The sequence below is a fragment of the Delphinus delphis genome, chromosome 21, assembly GCF_949987515.2.
Source record: "Delphinus delphis chromosome 21, mDelDel1.2, whole genome shotgun sequence".
Classification (NCBI taxonomy): domain Eukaryota; kingdom Metazoa; phylum Chordata; class Mammalia; order Artiodactyla; family Delphinidae; genus Delphinus; species Delphinus delphis.
The window spans coordinates 2,855,826-2,869,742 of NC_082703.1; the positions used below are offsets into that span (position 1 = coordinate 2,855,826).

The following is a 13,917-nucleotide window of genomic DNA, read 5'->3' on the forward strand; positions in this document are numbered from 1 at the left end:
GAGGGATTGACACAAGAGGTAATAAAAAGAGACTTGGGAGAACCTGAAGACTAACTGAGTGTGAGGGATGAGTGAGAGTGAGAATAGAGAAAGATTCACAGGCTTCTAGGTTAGGTATCTGGCGATTTGACGATGCCACTTACTGAGACAGAAGCCAGAATTGGAACAGAAAGACGATGTGTTTGGTTTGAGGCATATTTAATTTGGTGTGTCTATGAGACATCCAAGTGGAGATGTCAGATAAATGGATATCTGGGTCTGGAGTTCAGCAGTGATCAGGGCTGAAGATAAAGACTTAGAAGTCACCAGAATAAAAATGGTGGCTGAAACCCTGGGTTAAGGAGAGTGCTTAGTTAAAAAACAAATTAGGGAACGCCGATTTAGCAGGTCATCAGAAGAAGAGGAAGCCTTGAAAGATATTAAGAAGAAATGTCCAGAAAGGCAGAAGGAAAACATAATGATAAGCACCATTTTGGGGGATACCTATTGCCTTCTAGTGAATGGCCTGGGACCTTTATATACATCATTTCACTGAATTCTTATGGCAACCCTAGAAGGTACATGTTTTCAAACAGAAAAACTTAAGTTCTGAAAAGTTAAGTAATTTGACAAGTGTATGTTTGGCCTCTGGAGTCAGATGAGACCTAGATTGAAAACCGACCTCCCAGTAGCTATGGGATGTGTGCAGATTTGTAATCTCTCTGAGTCTCGATTTCCTCGTCCACATGGGATACAAATAGAACCTACCTCAGGGATTGTTGTGAGGATTAGATGAGATAGCATATGTAAATTGCCTGGCACTGAGTGGGTACTCGATACCTGATAGCTTTATCCTTATTAATAACTATAACCACATATAACTATGTTAACAAGTTACTGTCTCTTCTTTAGCTTCAAATTCTCACCTAAGGTCCTTAGTGTACAACTGAGAGCTGAGCCGGGCGAAACTATTATAAGGCTTTGCTAAAGACTTAGGCATAGCTAGATGGGAATGAACACAGAGAGCAACGTAATGCTTGAAAATCTGAAAGTGTATCACTTCATCTTAGGATCCCCTGCAGGGCAGTACTGCCTTCCTGACTAGTCCTTGGGAGAAGCCATTTTTCCATACCACCAGGGAGCATCATCAAATAGTCAGTACACCTAAAAGCCCAGCAAGAGTGTGGTCCCACAGGAAGTCAGGAGTTCTCACCCAAGTCTAAGACCCACCTTCCAAGATCTTGACATCTGTCTGAGGAAATGCCCTTTCCAGATGATTGATGCAGGGATGCTCACTTTCTCCAGAGAAAATCATGTCTACCTCTACGAGGATGGTCTTACACTATGGCCTCAACAGTAGAGCCTTATTAGAACACAACAGAATAAGCCCAATGAGGGTTATACCCTTTTCGTAATTCCTAGAAAAGATGAGATTCCTTATACAAACTCTTCTTAATCTTTCAAAACCCTGCTACGCAAAGTCACTCTGAAAAGTGAGTTTGGATAAAGCCAGAAACTGACTATAGTCCAAGTACAACAACAAGACATATAGCAAAAGGGACCTACCAGATTGAAAGTAAGAAAAATATTTTGTCAGTATAATCGAGAAAGAACCATAAATGTATGTCTTAAAAATTAAAAGATGTAAGTAGATACAGAAATGAATAAATTATTGGTTAGTGTTCAAAAATTTGTAGAAATAAAATATATTGGAAAAAATGGCCTAAGTTACAATAGATCAAAACAACAAAGTGTCTAGAAAATTTTTTAATGCACAACATCTACATGGGGAAAATATTTAAGTTATTTAAAGCTTTATGGAAGACACGAATAAATGGACAGATACAATACGTGGATGAATCTCACAGCCATATGTTGAGGGAAAGAAGTCAGACACCAAAGAGTATATACTATGTGACCACATTTATGTGAAGTGCAAATAGGCAAAACTAATCTACAGTGAGAGAGGTCAGAACGCTGGTTCTTTTTGGTGGGGGGGCGGGGTAATTGCATGGGAGGGAAGGTCCAGAGGGTGTAAGTTGCAGGAGTGGGTGGCTCAGACCCCTTCAACACTAACTGATGCTGCTTCCTCTTCCTCTTTCTCAATCCATGCCTATGGCCTCTTGGGGGTGCTCTTTATGGCCAGTGGACTAAAGAAGAAAATACTGAAGGCTGGTTTGTGGATGGCTCTGCATGACATGCTGATGCCACCTGGAAGTAAATAGCTGCAGCACTGCAGCCCCACTCGGGTAGCTCGGAAACACAGAAGTGAAGGCCAAGCCTCTCAGTGAGCATTACAATTCTTGTCCACTTTGTCTGGAATAAGAAATGGCCAGAAGTATGGATCTACTCTGATTCCTGGGCTGTCACTCATGGGTGGCTGGATGATAAGGGACATGGAAGGAGTGGGCAAGGGAGGTTGGAGGAGAGGCACGTCCCAGGATGGGCAGAGACTGAAGATACTTGTGTCTCCTGTCAATGCCCACAGAGGAGAGCCACTGCAGGGAGCCTGTTAATAACAAGGCGGGCAAAATTACATGGTAAGTGGATGCTGGTCAGTTTCTCTGCTCGGCCACCACACTGTTTGTTCAATAGTATGACCTTCCTCTGACCAAGGCAGAGATGGATAATGCTGCTGTTAACCAGCCAGCAGAGACACCCATGAGCCCCCAGCGTGGCACTGTTCCCAGGGAGACAAGCCAGCCAAATGACGGCAGCTTGATTATAGTGGAAGAGGCAGAGATTCATCCTGGGCATCATTCCACTGGAACAGCTCCGCATTCGGGATATGGACTTGCTCTCCCCATCTGCCTCTGTCAGCACCACCGTCTGCAGACCCATAGAACCACACTCCCTCCAGCACTGCTTCTGATGAAGGAGCTCATTTCACAGCAGAGGAAGTGCAACCGCATACTCTATCGTCCGGAAGTGGCTGGGAAAACAGAAATGGGAGTGGCTTAATGAAGACACAGTTACAGTACCAGTTGGGACACAACATCCTGAAAGGACGGGATTCTGCCTTATTATGATGCAGTCTATGCATTGAATCAAAGGGCATTATATGATGTTATCTCTGCCACAGTGAGAACGCATGGGTCTGGGATTGAAAGGGTGAGAGGAGAGACTTTGCTCACTGTATATACAAAAAAAAGCCTTGCAGAATTTTTGCTTCCCACACTGACAGTCTTGAGCTCTGCTGGTCTGGAGGTCTTAGTGCCCAAGGAGGAAACACTTCAACCAGCAGCGTTCCGTTTAATTGGAGCATGAGACTGCCACCTGCCCATTCTGGGCTCCTGATGCCACTGAGCCAACAGGCCAGGAGAGTGTTTACTCTACTGATTAGAATGATTGATCCTGATTTCCAGGAAGAAATTGAGTTGCTGCTGTACAATCGGGGCAGTGAGAACTGTGTCTGGAACCCAGGGGATTCTCTGGAGCGTCTCTTGGCACTTTTATGTGCAATAGTTAAGATTAATGTAAAATTACAGCAAAAAAAAAAAGGCTGTATGATTTTGGATTTGGATTTTTTAGGAATGAAGATTTGAATCACAGCACCTGGCAAAGAACCCCGACCAGCTGAGGCTCTGGCTGAGGGCAGGGGAAACATGGAATGCGTAGTGGGGAAAGCAAGCCATCTGATCAATTCCAGCCTCACGGAAGACAAAGGTGTCAGGTACAGAAACAAGGACGCAGGGGCTGTGTGCAGTTTCTCTTTGCTTGTTACGTGTGTTCTTACTTGTACATGCAATCCATTTCCTTCTCTCTCCTTCTTCCTAATATTATTTCATATACAGGTTGTTGGAGATAAAACTTTATAATTTAGTGCGACTTTATTTGGGGAGTCATTCATACAGCTGGTGATGGATACAGTGACTGTATCTCTTGATTTGGGGGAAGGGTGAGAACATTTTCATTTCTGTGCAGGATGCTCATATCTTGTTAGGTGGAAACGGAGTTGCTTTGTTGTTGGAAGGAAGTCTAAGTGTATGTGGGAGGACGGATACGGAAGCTGACGGTCAAAGGGCTGGGCTCTGCGCATCACCGGCTTATTGCCTGTTCATCCCAAATCCACCCTTCATGGTCCTGTTTTTGATGCTGGAACATCTCCGCCTTGCCGGCTGGCCCGGTTATCAGCTTTGTCACTGGGAACACTGGAGGGACACAGAGGAGGAGGGGCTCTTCCTGCTGCTCGGATGTGCTCCTATTGGGGGCCCACGCCCGGAGGCAGTTTCTCAGTGAGTTGTGGGCAGTGACCCATGCAGGGATGCCACATCCTGTGAGAGCCAGCATCATCCCAACAAACTGGGAGACAGTTTGTGATGGGAAAAATCTGACTGCTGCCCTCACCCCACAGCCAGCTCTTCCTGGAGAGGGAGAGCCACTTCTGAGAGACCTCTTGGGCCCCATGAGAAGATCACATTTAATTTAAGCTGATTACAGCCCTAGTTTCCTCGTGGATAATTGTGAGGGCTACCAAAGGCTGTATCTCAACAACCTAAACCCACTGAATTGTAAGAAACACCATGATTTCATGTACCAGTAAGAAAAAAATGCCCGCAACTGCCCTTTGGCGCCACGTCTTAGCAGTAATCGCCATGACAAAGGAACGAGTCACACCAGCCTCTTGTTGCTTTAAGGTTTTCAGCCACCCTGAGGGACCTGGCAGTTCCTCTTGCCTTCCACTGCATTGCTTGGCATGCGAGATAGACCTTTGTCCTTTGGCTTGTGTTTCAGTGACAGACAGGCTCGCCTTTTTGTAGGTATATTCTGTTCTTATGACCCATTAGAATTTGGTAGAATTATGGTCATATCTCCACATGAAATATTTATTTGACCAATATCAGATTTATGCTCACTGCTGTTTCTATGCGTTTCTGCGTACACAATACATTTGTGTCAAGTTGAATCAAAGGGTAATCTTTCTGGGACTTCCTGGCGGTCCAGTGGTTAGGACTCCGCGCTTCCACTGCAGGGGGCACGGGTTCGATCCACGGTTGAGGAACTAAGATCCTGCGTGTCATGTGGCGAGGCCAAAGGAAAAAAAAAAAAAGAAAAAGGGTAATCTTTCTGAAGAGATTTTTAAAGGCAATTAGATTCAACGTGGGTAGTATCAAGTGTACATGGCTCAACTGAATGACAGATATGACCAAGTTCACATACGCAAATGACAACTGTAAGTCAATAACCACAACTGTGACATGACATTGATTCAAAAACATGTCCCACGTTGAAAAAATTACACCCTTTTTATCGCTGATGAAACATGTATTTCAAGTAAAGTTAGTCCAGTGCCCGGCACATTGCAACCAATCTACACATGCTGGTCCTGCTCCAGATACATCTTTCAAAGACAGTGTTTTCCTTCTAGAATGCACTATCCAATAGAGTAGTCACCTGCCACACATGGCTATTCACATTGAAAATGCAATTAAATAACAAGTAAGATGAAAAATCTAGTTCCTCAGTTGCACTCACCACATTTCAAGTCTCAGCTGCCCCCTTACTGGACAGTGCAGATTGGATGGCTCTTGTTGCCACACGAAGTTCTATTGAGGAGCACTTTTCTAGAAACTTCTATTAATAAGACATATATGTATATATTTTTGGATAAAATTGAAACTTTATTCTTCATAACATATGCAGATATTAAATTAAATACTCAACATAGAAAGCTTCTAAAAGTAAATGTAGATTATGAAAATATCTTCAGCAACTTGGAATAGGCAAAAATGCATATCTTTGTTTTTAACCATTTTTAATCTGAGATTGGCGTCAAGATGACACGGGGTGAGGAGGGTAAAGAGGATGCTACCTATTATTTATTAATCAGAATGCGTATAGAAGAAAAGGATAAGATAAAACCAGCATCGCTAACTAGAAAACAGATTGTCAATTTGTACCGAGCACTTCTTTTTTTTGAAGTATAGTTGACTTACAATATTATATTAGTTTCAAGTGTACAACATAGTGATTCACAATTTTTAAAGATTAAACTCCATTTAAAGTAATTACAAATCACAGCCATATTTTCCTGTGCTGTGCAATAGATCCTTGTAGCTTATTTTATACATAATAGTTTGTACCTTTTAATCCCCTACCCCCATCACATCCCTCCCCCGTCCCTCTCCCCTCCCCCCTCCCCCTAACCATTGGGTTGTTCTCTATATCTGTGAGTCTGTTTCTGTTTTGTTATGTACCTTCATTTGTTTTGTTTTTAGATTCCACATATAAGTGATAACACAGAGTGTTTGTCTTTCTCTGTCTGACTTATTTTACTAAGCATAATGCCCTCCCGGTCCATCCCTGTTGCTGCAATAGACATACACTTCTTATATACACAGAATATATTACTAAGTGTCCATGTCACTCCCATTCTTTCCATTTCTACCATTACCGTCTCTGCCCACACCTTCCTCTTCTCCCCAAGCCCCAGCCCAACACCCATCCACAAAAATGGGCTTCTACCTCCAGGGATTTTTTGCTCTTTTTTAAAAAAACTATTAATTTTAAAATAACTATAGATTCACAAGAAGTTCCAAACAATTACAGATTTACAAGAAGTTGCAAATATTCTATAGAGAGGTCCCACACACCTTGCACCTAGTTTTTCTCAATGGTCACATCTTACAAAAACCAGGTAACTGACACTGATTCAATGTGTGCGTATAGCTCTGTATCATCACGTGCAGATTTGTGCAACCACCGGCAGAATCAAGATACAGAACCATTCTATTACCAGAAACACCTCCCTTGGGTTATGCCTTAAACACCCCCCCTCCACCCCTCCAACGTTACTAATTCCAGGAAATCACTAATTTCCCTTTATTCTCCATCTCATAACACAGTCATTTTGAGAACATTGTATAAATGGAACTACACAGTATGTGACCCTTTGAGACTGTTTTTTTTTTTTCACTCAGCATAACGTCCTTGAGGTCTATCCAAATTGTCGCATGTGTCAATAGTTTGTGTCTTTTTATCACTGAGTAGTACTCCACGTTATGATGTATCACAGTCTGTTTAACTATTCACCTGTTGTGGGAAATGTTGCTTCCAGTTTTTGGCTCTTAAAAATAAAGCTGCAATGAACACCTTCCTGTGTGGACGTAAGATTTCATTTCTCTAGGATAAATGCCAGGAATGTGATTGTTGAGTCATATGGTATCTATTTAGTTCTTTTAAGAAACTGCCAAACGATTCCAGGGCACCACTTTATACACCATGAGCAACGTCTGAGTGATTCAGCTCCCCACAGGTTCACTAACACTTGATATTGTCACCATTTTAAAATTTACTTGCTTTGTAAGTGATAATGATATTGTATCACTAATTGTTTTAATTTGAATTTCTATTGAACATCTCTTTACATGATTGCCACCTGTGCATCCTTTTTTTTCGTGAAATATCTCTCCATGGCTTTTGTCCATTTTCTAATCAGATTGTCAGTAAAAAAAAAAAAAAAAAAAAAAAAGTGAAGTTTTGAGAATGCTTTATATTTTCTAGATGAATCCTTTGTGAGATACATGGTTTGCAAATATTTTCTCCAAATCTATAGCTTGTCTTTTCATTCTCTTAAGTATCTTTCACAGGGCAAAAGTTTTCAATTTTGATGACGTCTATTTTATTGATTTTTCACATTTTATGGGCCATGATTTTGATATAATGTCTGAAAACTTCACCAAGCTCTACACCCTGAAAATTTTCTGTATTTTTCCTAAAAGTTTTGTAGTTTTACATTTTACACTTAAATCTATGATCCATTTTGAGATATTTTTTATATAAAGTGTGAGACAGGTCAAATTTTTAATTTTTGCTAATGGATATCCAACCATTTGTTGAAAAGACTAATCTTCCTCCATTGAATTACTTTTGCACCTTTGTCAAAAATCTGTTGGTTGTACTTGTATGGGTCTATTTCCGGTTCCTCTTTTCTGTTCAGTTGATCTGTGTGTCTACTTTTCTAACCACTAGAATCTCTTGAAACTGGTAGAGTCATTAATCCAGTTCACACTTCTCTTTCAGAATTATTTTAGCTATTTAGCTCCTTTGTCTCTCCATATAAATATAAGAATAATCTTGCCTATATCTGCCAAAAGTATTGCTTGGATTCTGATAAAAATTGTATTAAACCTATCAACTTGGGGAGAACTGGTACTTTAAAATGTTGAGTCATCCAATCCACAACATGGTATTTCTCTCCATTTATTTAGTTCTTTGGATTCTTTCATCAGCATTTTATAGTTTTCAGCATACAGGTCCTATACATGTTTTGTTAGGTTTACACCTAAGTATCTTTTTTTTTTTTTTTGCCTTCGGATCCATTTTTATTTTATGATTTTCAAATTTCTTATTATTCTCATTTTTTTATACAATTTTAAAGGTTACACTTCATTTACAGTTATTACAAAGTATTGGCTCTATTCCCTGTGTTGCACACACACCCTTGTAGCCTGTCTTACCCCCAATAGTTTGTACCTCCCACTCCCCCTCCCCTACAATGCCCCTCCCCACTGCCCCCCTCCCTGGTAACCACCAGTTTGTTCTCTACGTCTGTGAGTTTGCTTCATTTTTGTTATATTCACTAGTTTGTTGTATTTTTAGATTCCACATATTAGTGATATTATACAGTATTTGTCTTTCTCTGTCTGACTTCTTTTACTAAGCATAATGCCCTCCAAGTCCATCCATGTTGCTGCCAATGGCAACATTTCATTCTTTTTTATGGCTGAGTAGTATTCCACTGTATAGATGTACCACATCTTCTTTATCCACTCATCTGTTGATGGACACTTAGGTTGCTTCCATATCTTGGCTATTGTAAATAATGCTGCTACAAACAGTGGAGTGTATGTATCTTTTCAAATTAGTGTTTTTGTTTCCTTCAGATGAACACACAGGAGTGGAATTGCTGGATCATATGGTAATTCTATTTTTAGGTTTTTGATGACTCTCTATATTGTTTTCCACAGCAGTTGCACCAATTTACATTCCCACCGACAGTGTGCAAGTGTTCCCTTTTCTCCACATCCTTGCCAACATTTGTTATTTATGTTCTTTTTGATGATAGCCATCCTGACAGGTGTGAGGTAGTATCTCATTGTGGTTCTGATTTGCATTTCCCTGATGATTAGCAATGTCAAGCATCTTTTCATGTGCCTGTTGGCCAACTGCATTTCCTCTTTGGAAAAATTGTCTATTCAGTTCTTCTGCCCATTTTTTAATCAGGTTGTTGTTTTTTTTTACATTGAGTTGTATGAGCTGTTTATATATGTTGGATATTAATACACCTAAGTATTAATTTGGTTTTGAGTAATTATAAATGCTAGTGTATTTTTAATTTGGGGTTTCATGTGCTCATCTAGTATAGAATTTTGAATGTTTATCTTTGTATTCTGTGACTTTGCTTAAGTCACTTTTTAGCTTTAGGAGAGCTTTTGTAGATTCTTTGGGATTTCTACATAAACCATCATGTCATCTGCAAATAGGGACAGTTTTATCTCTTCATTTCCCATCCCTATGCCTTTTATTTCCTTTTCTTGCCTTATTGTGCTAACACTCCTACTACTATGTTGAACAGCAGGGGTGAGAGAGGACATCCCTGCTTCATTTGAAATGTAAGGGGAAAGCACTCAGTCTTTCACCATTAAGTAAAGTGGTTGCTGCTGGGTTTTTGTAGATGACTATTTATTCAGTTGAGGAAGTTTCCTTCTATTTCCATTTTTCTAAGCCTTTTATCTTGAATGGGTGTTAAATGCTGTCCAGAGTTTTTCTGCATCAACTGATATGATCGTGTGATTTTTCTTCTTTAGCCTCTTAATATGTGATTACACTGATGGATTTCCAAATATTGAACCAGCTTTGTATCCATGGAAAAAAAACCACACTTGGTCATGGGTTACAACACTGTTGAATTTTCATTAATATTCTGTTAAGGATTTTTGCATCTATATTCATGAGGATGTGTTAACTTTCATTTTCTGTACTGTTTTTGTCTAGTTTGGTACAATGTTAATAGTGCCTTCACAAAATGAATTGGGAAGTATTTCCTCCTATTCTGTTTTCTGCAAGAGATAGTGTAGCATGTGTTAATTCTTTCATTGTTTGGTAGAACTTTCCAATGTAACCATCTGGGCCTGGAGATCTCTTTTTCAGGGGTTTTTAAATTACAAATTCAATTTCCTTCATGGCTATAAGGCTATTCAAATTATTTCATATTTGATGAGTTGTGGTAGCTTGTGCTTTTCAAGGAATTGGTTCACCTAATCTAAGCTGTCACATTTATTGCATAGAGTTGTTCACAGTATTCCTTTCCTATTCTTTTGATATCTGCAACATTGATAATATCATCTTGTTTTATTCCTGATATTGATAATTTGTGTCCTCTCTCTTTGATCTTAACAGAGAAGCAGCTCACTGTTTTACTGATTTTGTTTTCCTTTTTGTCAATGCCTTTGACTTCTGGTCTTATCTTTCTTGTTTTGTTCCTTCTGCTTGCTTTTGATTATTTTGCTCTTCTTTTTTTTAAGTCCTTGAGGTCATTTGGTGTTATAAATTTCTCTTTCAATTGGTTTAGCCGTATCCCACAAATTTTGATATGTTGTATTTTTATTTTCATTCAGTTCAATGTATTCTTAAAATTTCCTGTGAGACTTCCTCTTTGGTCCATGAGCTATATAGAAGCATTTTTTTTTAGTTTGCATATGTTTGGGATTTTCCTGCTATATTTCTGTTACTCATTCCTGGCGTGATTCCACTGTGGTCAGAGAACACACTCTGTATATAAATTTTTGTAAGTTTTTTGAGGTTTGTCTTATGAGCCAGGATTTGGTCTATCTTAGTATATGTTCCATGGGTGCTTGAAAGGAATATGTATTCTGTTGTTGTTGGGGCAAGGCTCTATAAATGTTGATGAGATTCTGTCGGGTGATGGTGCTGTTGAGTTCTTCTATATCCTTTATATATTGCTGATTTTATATAGTTGTTCTATGAATTGTTAACATCCCCAACTATACTTGTGGACTTGTCTTTTCCACCTTGCAGCTCTATCAGTTTTGCTTCATATATTTTGCATCTCTGTTGTTTGGTGCATATAGATTTAGGGTTGCTATGTCTTTCCATGGACTGCTGCAATTTATTACTATGATGTTCTTCCCTGTCACTGGTAATTTTCTTAGCTCTGAAGTATAATTTATCTGATATTAATATAGTCACTCCTGCATTTTTTGATTAATGTTTGCATGGCATATCTCTTCCATCCTTTTACTTTCAACTTGCTTTGATCATTATATTTGAAATGAGATTCTTGTAGACAGCATATATTGGGGTCTCTTTCAGATCTGCTCTCCAATATCTATCTTTTAATTGCTGCATTTCAGTCTATTTACATTAAATATAATTATTGATGTGTTAAGGCTCAAGTCTCCCATTTCATTTTAGGTTGCTTTGTTTTTTCTCTGTGCTTCTAGCTTCTCTTTTTCTTTTTCCTCCTCTTCTATAAGTTTCTTGAACATTTTTTAGGATTCCATTTCAATTTATTTATGGTGTTTTGGAGTGTACCTCTTTGTATACCTTTTTCAGGTTGCTCTAGGTATTCTATTATATATGCATATCTTATCACAGTTTGATACCTGAGCCTAAAGTGTCAATTTATGAATTCCCTCTGAATTCAAGTGAAGTATAGGAACCTTGCCTCTTTGTATCTTTTACTCTATCCCATTTATAGTAAAATTGCCTTAAATACTTCCTGTACATACACTGAGAACCATATCAAACCATGTTATAATTTCTGCTTCAACCACCAACATAACTTAGAAAACTCCAGAAAAGAAAGTCTATTATATTTATCCATATTTTTAGTCTTTCTCTTATTCTTTCTAACTTACTGAAGTTCCAAGAATGCTTCTTTTATCCTTTTCACTCTGTTTAGAGAGCTTCCTTTAGCCATTCTTTTAGGGTGTGTCTACTGGCTACAAATTCTCTTCATTTTCTTTGATTTGAGAATGTTGTGACTTCCCCCTTCATTCAGAAGGCATTCCTGAATATACCTCTAGTAAATTTTAGCTGGACACAGGATTTTGGGTTGACAGTTCTTTTCTACCAGAACCTGAAAAATGTGCCACTTCTTCTGACTTCCATGGTTTCTGATGAGAAATCTGCTATCATTCAAATAGTTTCCCGCCTCCCATAACTAAGGTGTATCTCTTGTAGTTTTACACATTTTTTTCCCTTTATCTTTAGTTTTTAGGGGTTTGACTGTATGTGTCTTCATATACACTTCTTTCTTTGTGAGAGTTTATCCTGTTTGGGGTTTGCTCAGCTTGTTGAATATACAGGTTTATATTTTTTGCCAAATTTGAAGGATTTACAGGTATTCGTTCTTTGAATACTTTTCAGCTACACCTCTTTTCTGCTCTCCTTTTTGGGACTTAGATGACATAAATATTAGCTCTTTTGTTATAGCCCCACAGGGCTTTGAGGCTCTGCTGTTGTTTTTTCCCAATGTTTTCTTTCTATCGTTCTGTTTTCAAGTTCACTGATTTGTTCCCCTCCATTCTGCTGCTGAGGCTATCCATTGATATTTTTACTTCATTTATTTTACTTCATGTATTTTTCAGTCCTAAAATTTCTACTTGGTTCTTCTTTACATCTTCTGTTTCTTTGCTGAGACTTTCTATTTTTGTTTGTTTGTTTCAAGCTAGTTCATAATTATTGTTTGAAGCATGTTTAAATGATGGCTGCTTTGAAATCCTTTTCAGATAATTCTAAATCTCTGCCACTTGGGTGTCTGTGTCTGTTGGGTTACCTTTTCTCAGTTGAGGTTTCCTAACTCTTGGTATGACGAGTGATTTTGGAATAAGACCTGGACATCTGAGTCTCAGGTTATGAGACTCTGGCTTTCATTTAATTCCTGTCTTAGCAGGCCTCCTCTGATATCCAGTGGGGGAAGCAGGGTGCTATCTCATCACCACCAAGTGGGAGTGGAAGTCCAGGCTTCCCGAGTGGGAAGAGCTCTTCCTCACTGTTGGTTGGCAATAGGAGTCCTGGCTCCCCAGTAGGTCTGCTGTCACCGGGGGGCAGGAACGCCTCATTCCTGCTGGGCATTCCCCACGTGGTCTCCCCTGATACCAGCAGGAGAGGCCTTGTTACTGTCCAGCATCAATGAAAGTCCCAGTTCCTCACCCCATCACTCCAGTGGGGCACTTAATTATGGCCTGATGTGTGTGGAAGTTTAAGTTTCCCCCTTGGTCTTTGCAAGCAGGGGTGGGGCAGTATGTTTTGTGATGTTTGGCTGCCATACAGTGGTTATCGTTTACATTTCTCCTGTTTTGTGAGGCTGCCCCGTCCTGACCCTTCACCTGATGTAATGAGTTGGGTGCACACCCACAAAGGCATGCCCATGTCCTAGTTCCCAGAACCTGTGAACATTACCTTATACGGCAAAATATGTGATTCAGTTAAGGACTTTGAAAGGAACTCACCCTAGGTTATCTGGATTGGCTCTAAGTCTAATGACAAGTGTCCCTGTAAGAGATGCACAGGGGAGATTTGACAGATAGAAGAGAAGGCAATATGATCACATTGGCAGAAACTGAATAGATGTAGCCACAAGCCAAGGACCACCTGGAGCCGCCAGAAGCTGGAAAAGGAAAGGAACGTATCTCCCCTACAACTTCTGGAGGGAGCACAGTCCTGCCAGCATCCTGATTTCAGAGTTCTGGCCTCCAGAACTGTGAGAGAACACGTATCTGTTGTTTTAAGCCACCCAGTTTGTGGCAACTTGTTATAGTTTGGTACTGTAAAGTGAGGTGCTACTGTTAAAAAACTCAAACTGTGGAAATGGCTTTCAAATTATATAATGGTTAGATGCTAGAAGAATTCTGAGATGCATGAGAGGAAAAGCCTAAGTTGCCTTAAACAGACTATTGGTATAAATGAGTG

General features: G+C 39.6%; 1 protein-coding gene across 1 annotated transcript in view; it reads right to left on the minus strand.

The window, feature by feature from the left end:
• Window positions 1-2,814: 2,814 nt before the first annotated feature.
• IKBKB (inhibitor of nuclear factor kappa B kinase subunit beta) overlaps window positions 2,815-13,917 on the minus strand; it is a 63,084-nt gene continuing 51,981 nt past the window's right edge. Inside the window, exon 22 of the mRNA XM_060001320.1 lies at window positions 2,815-2,911. Coding sequence (XP_059857303.1) covers window positions 2,861-2,911 — 51 coding nt within the window. The 3' untranslated portion in view covers window positions 2,815-2,860. The remainder of the gene's footprint in view (window positions 2,912-13,917) is intronic.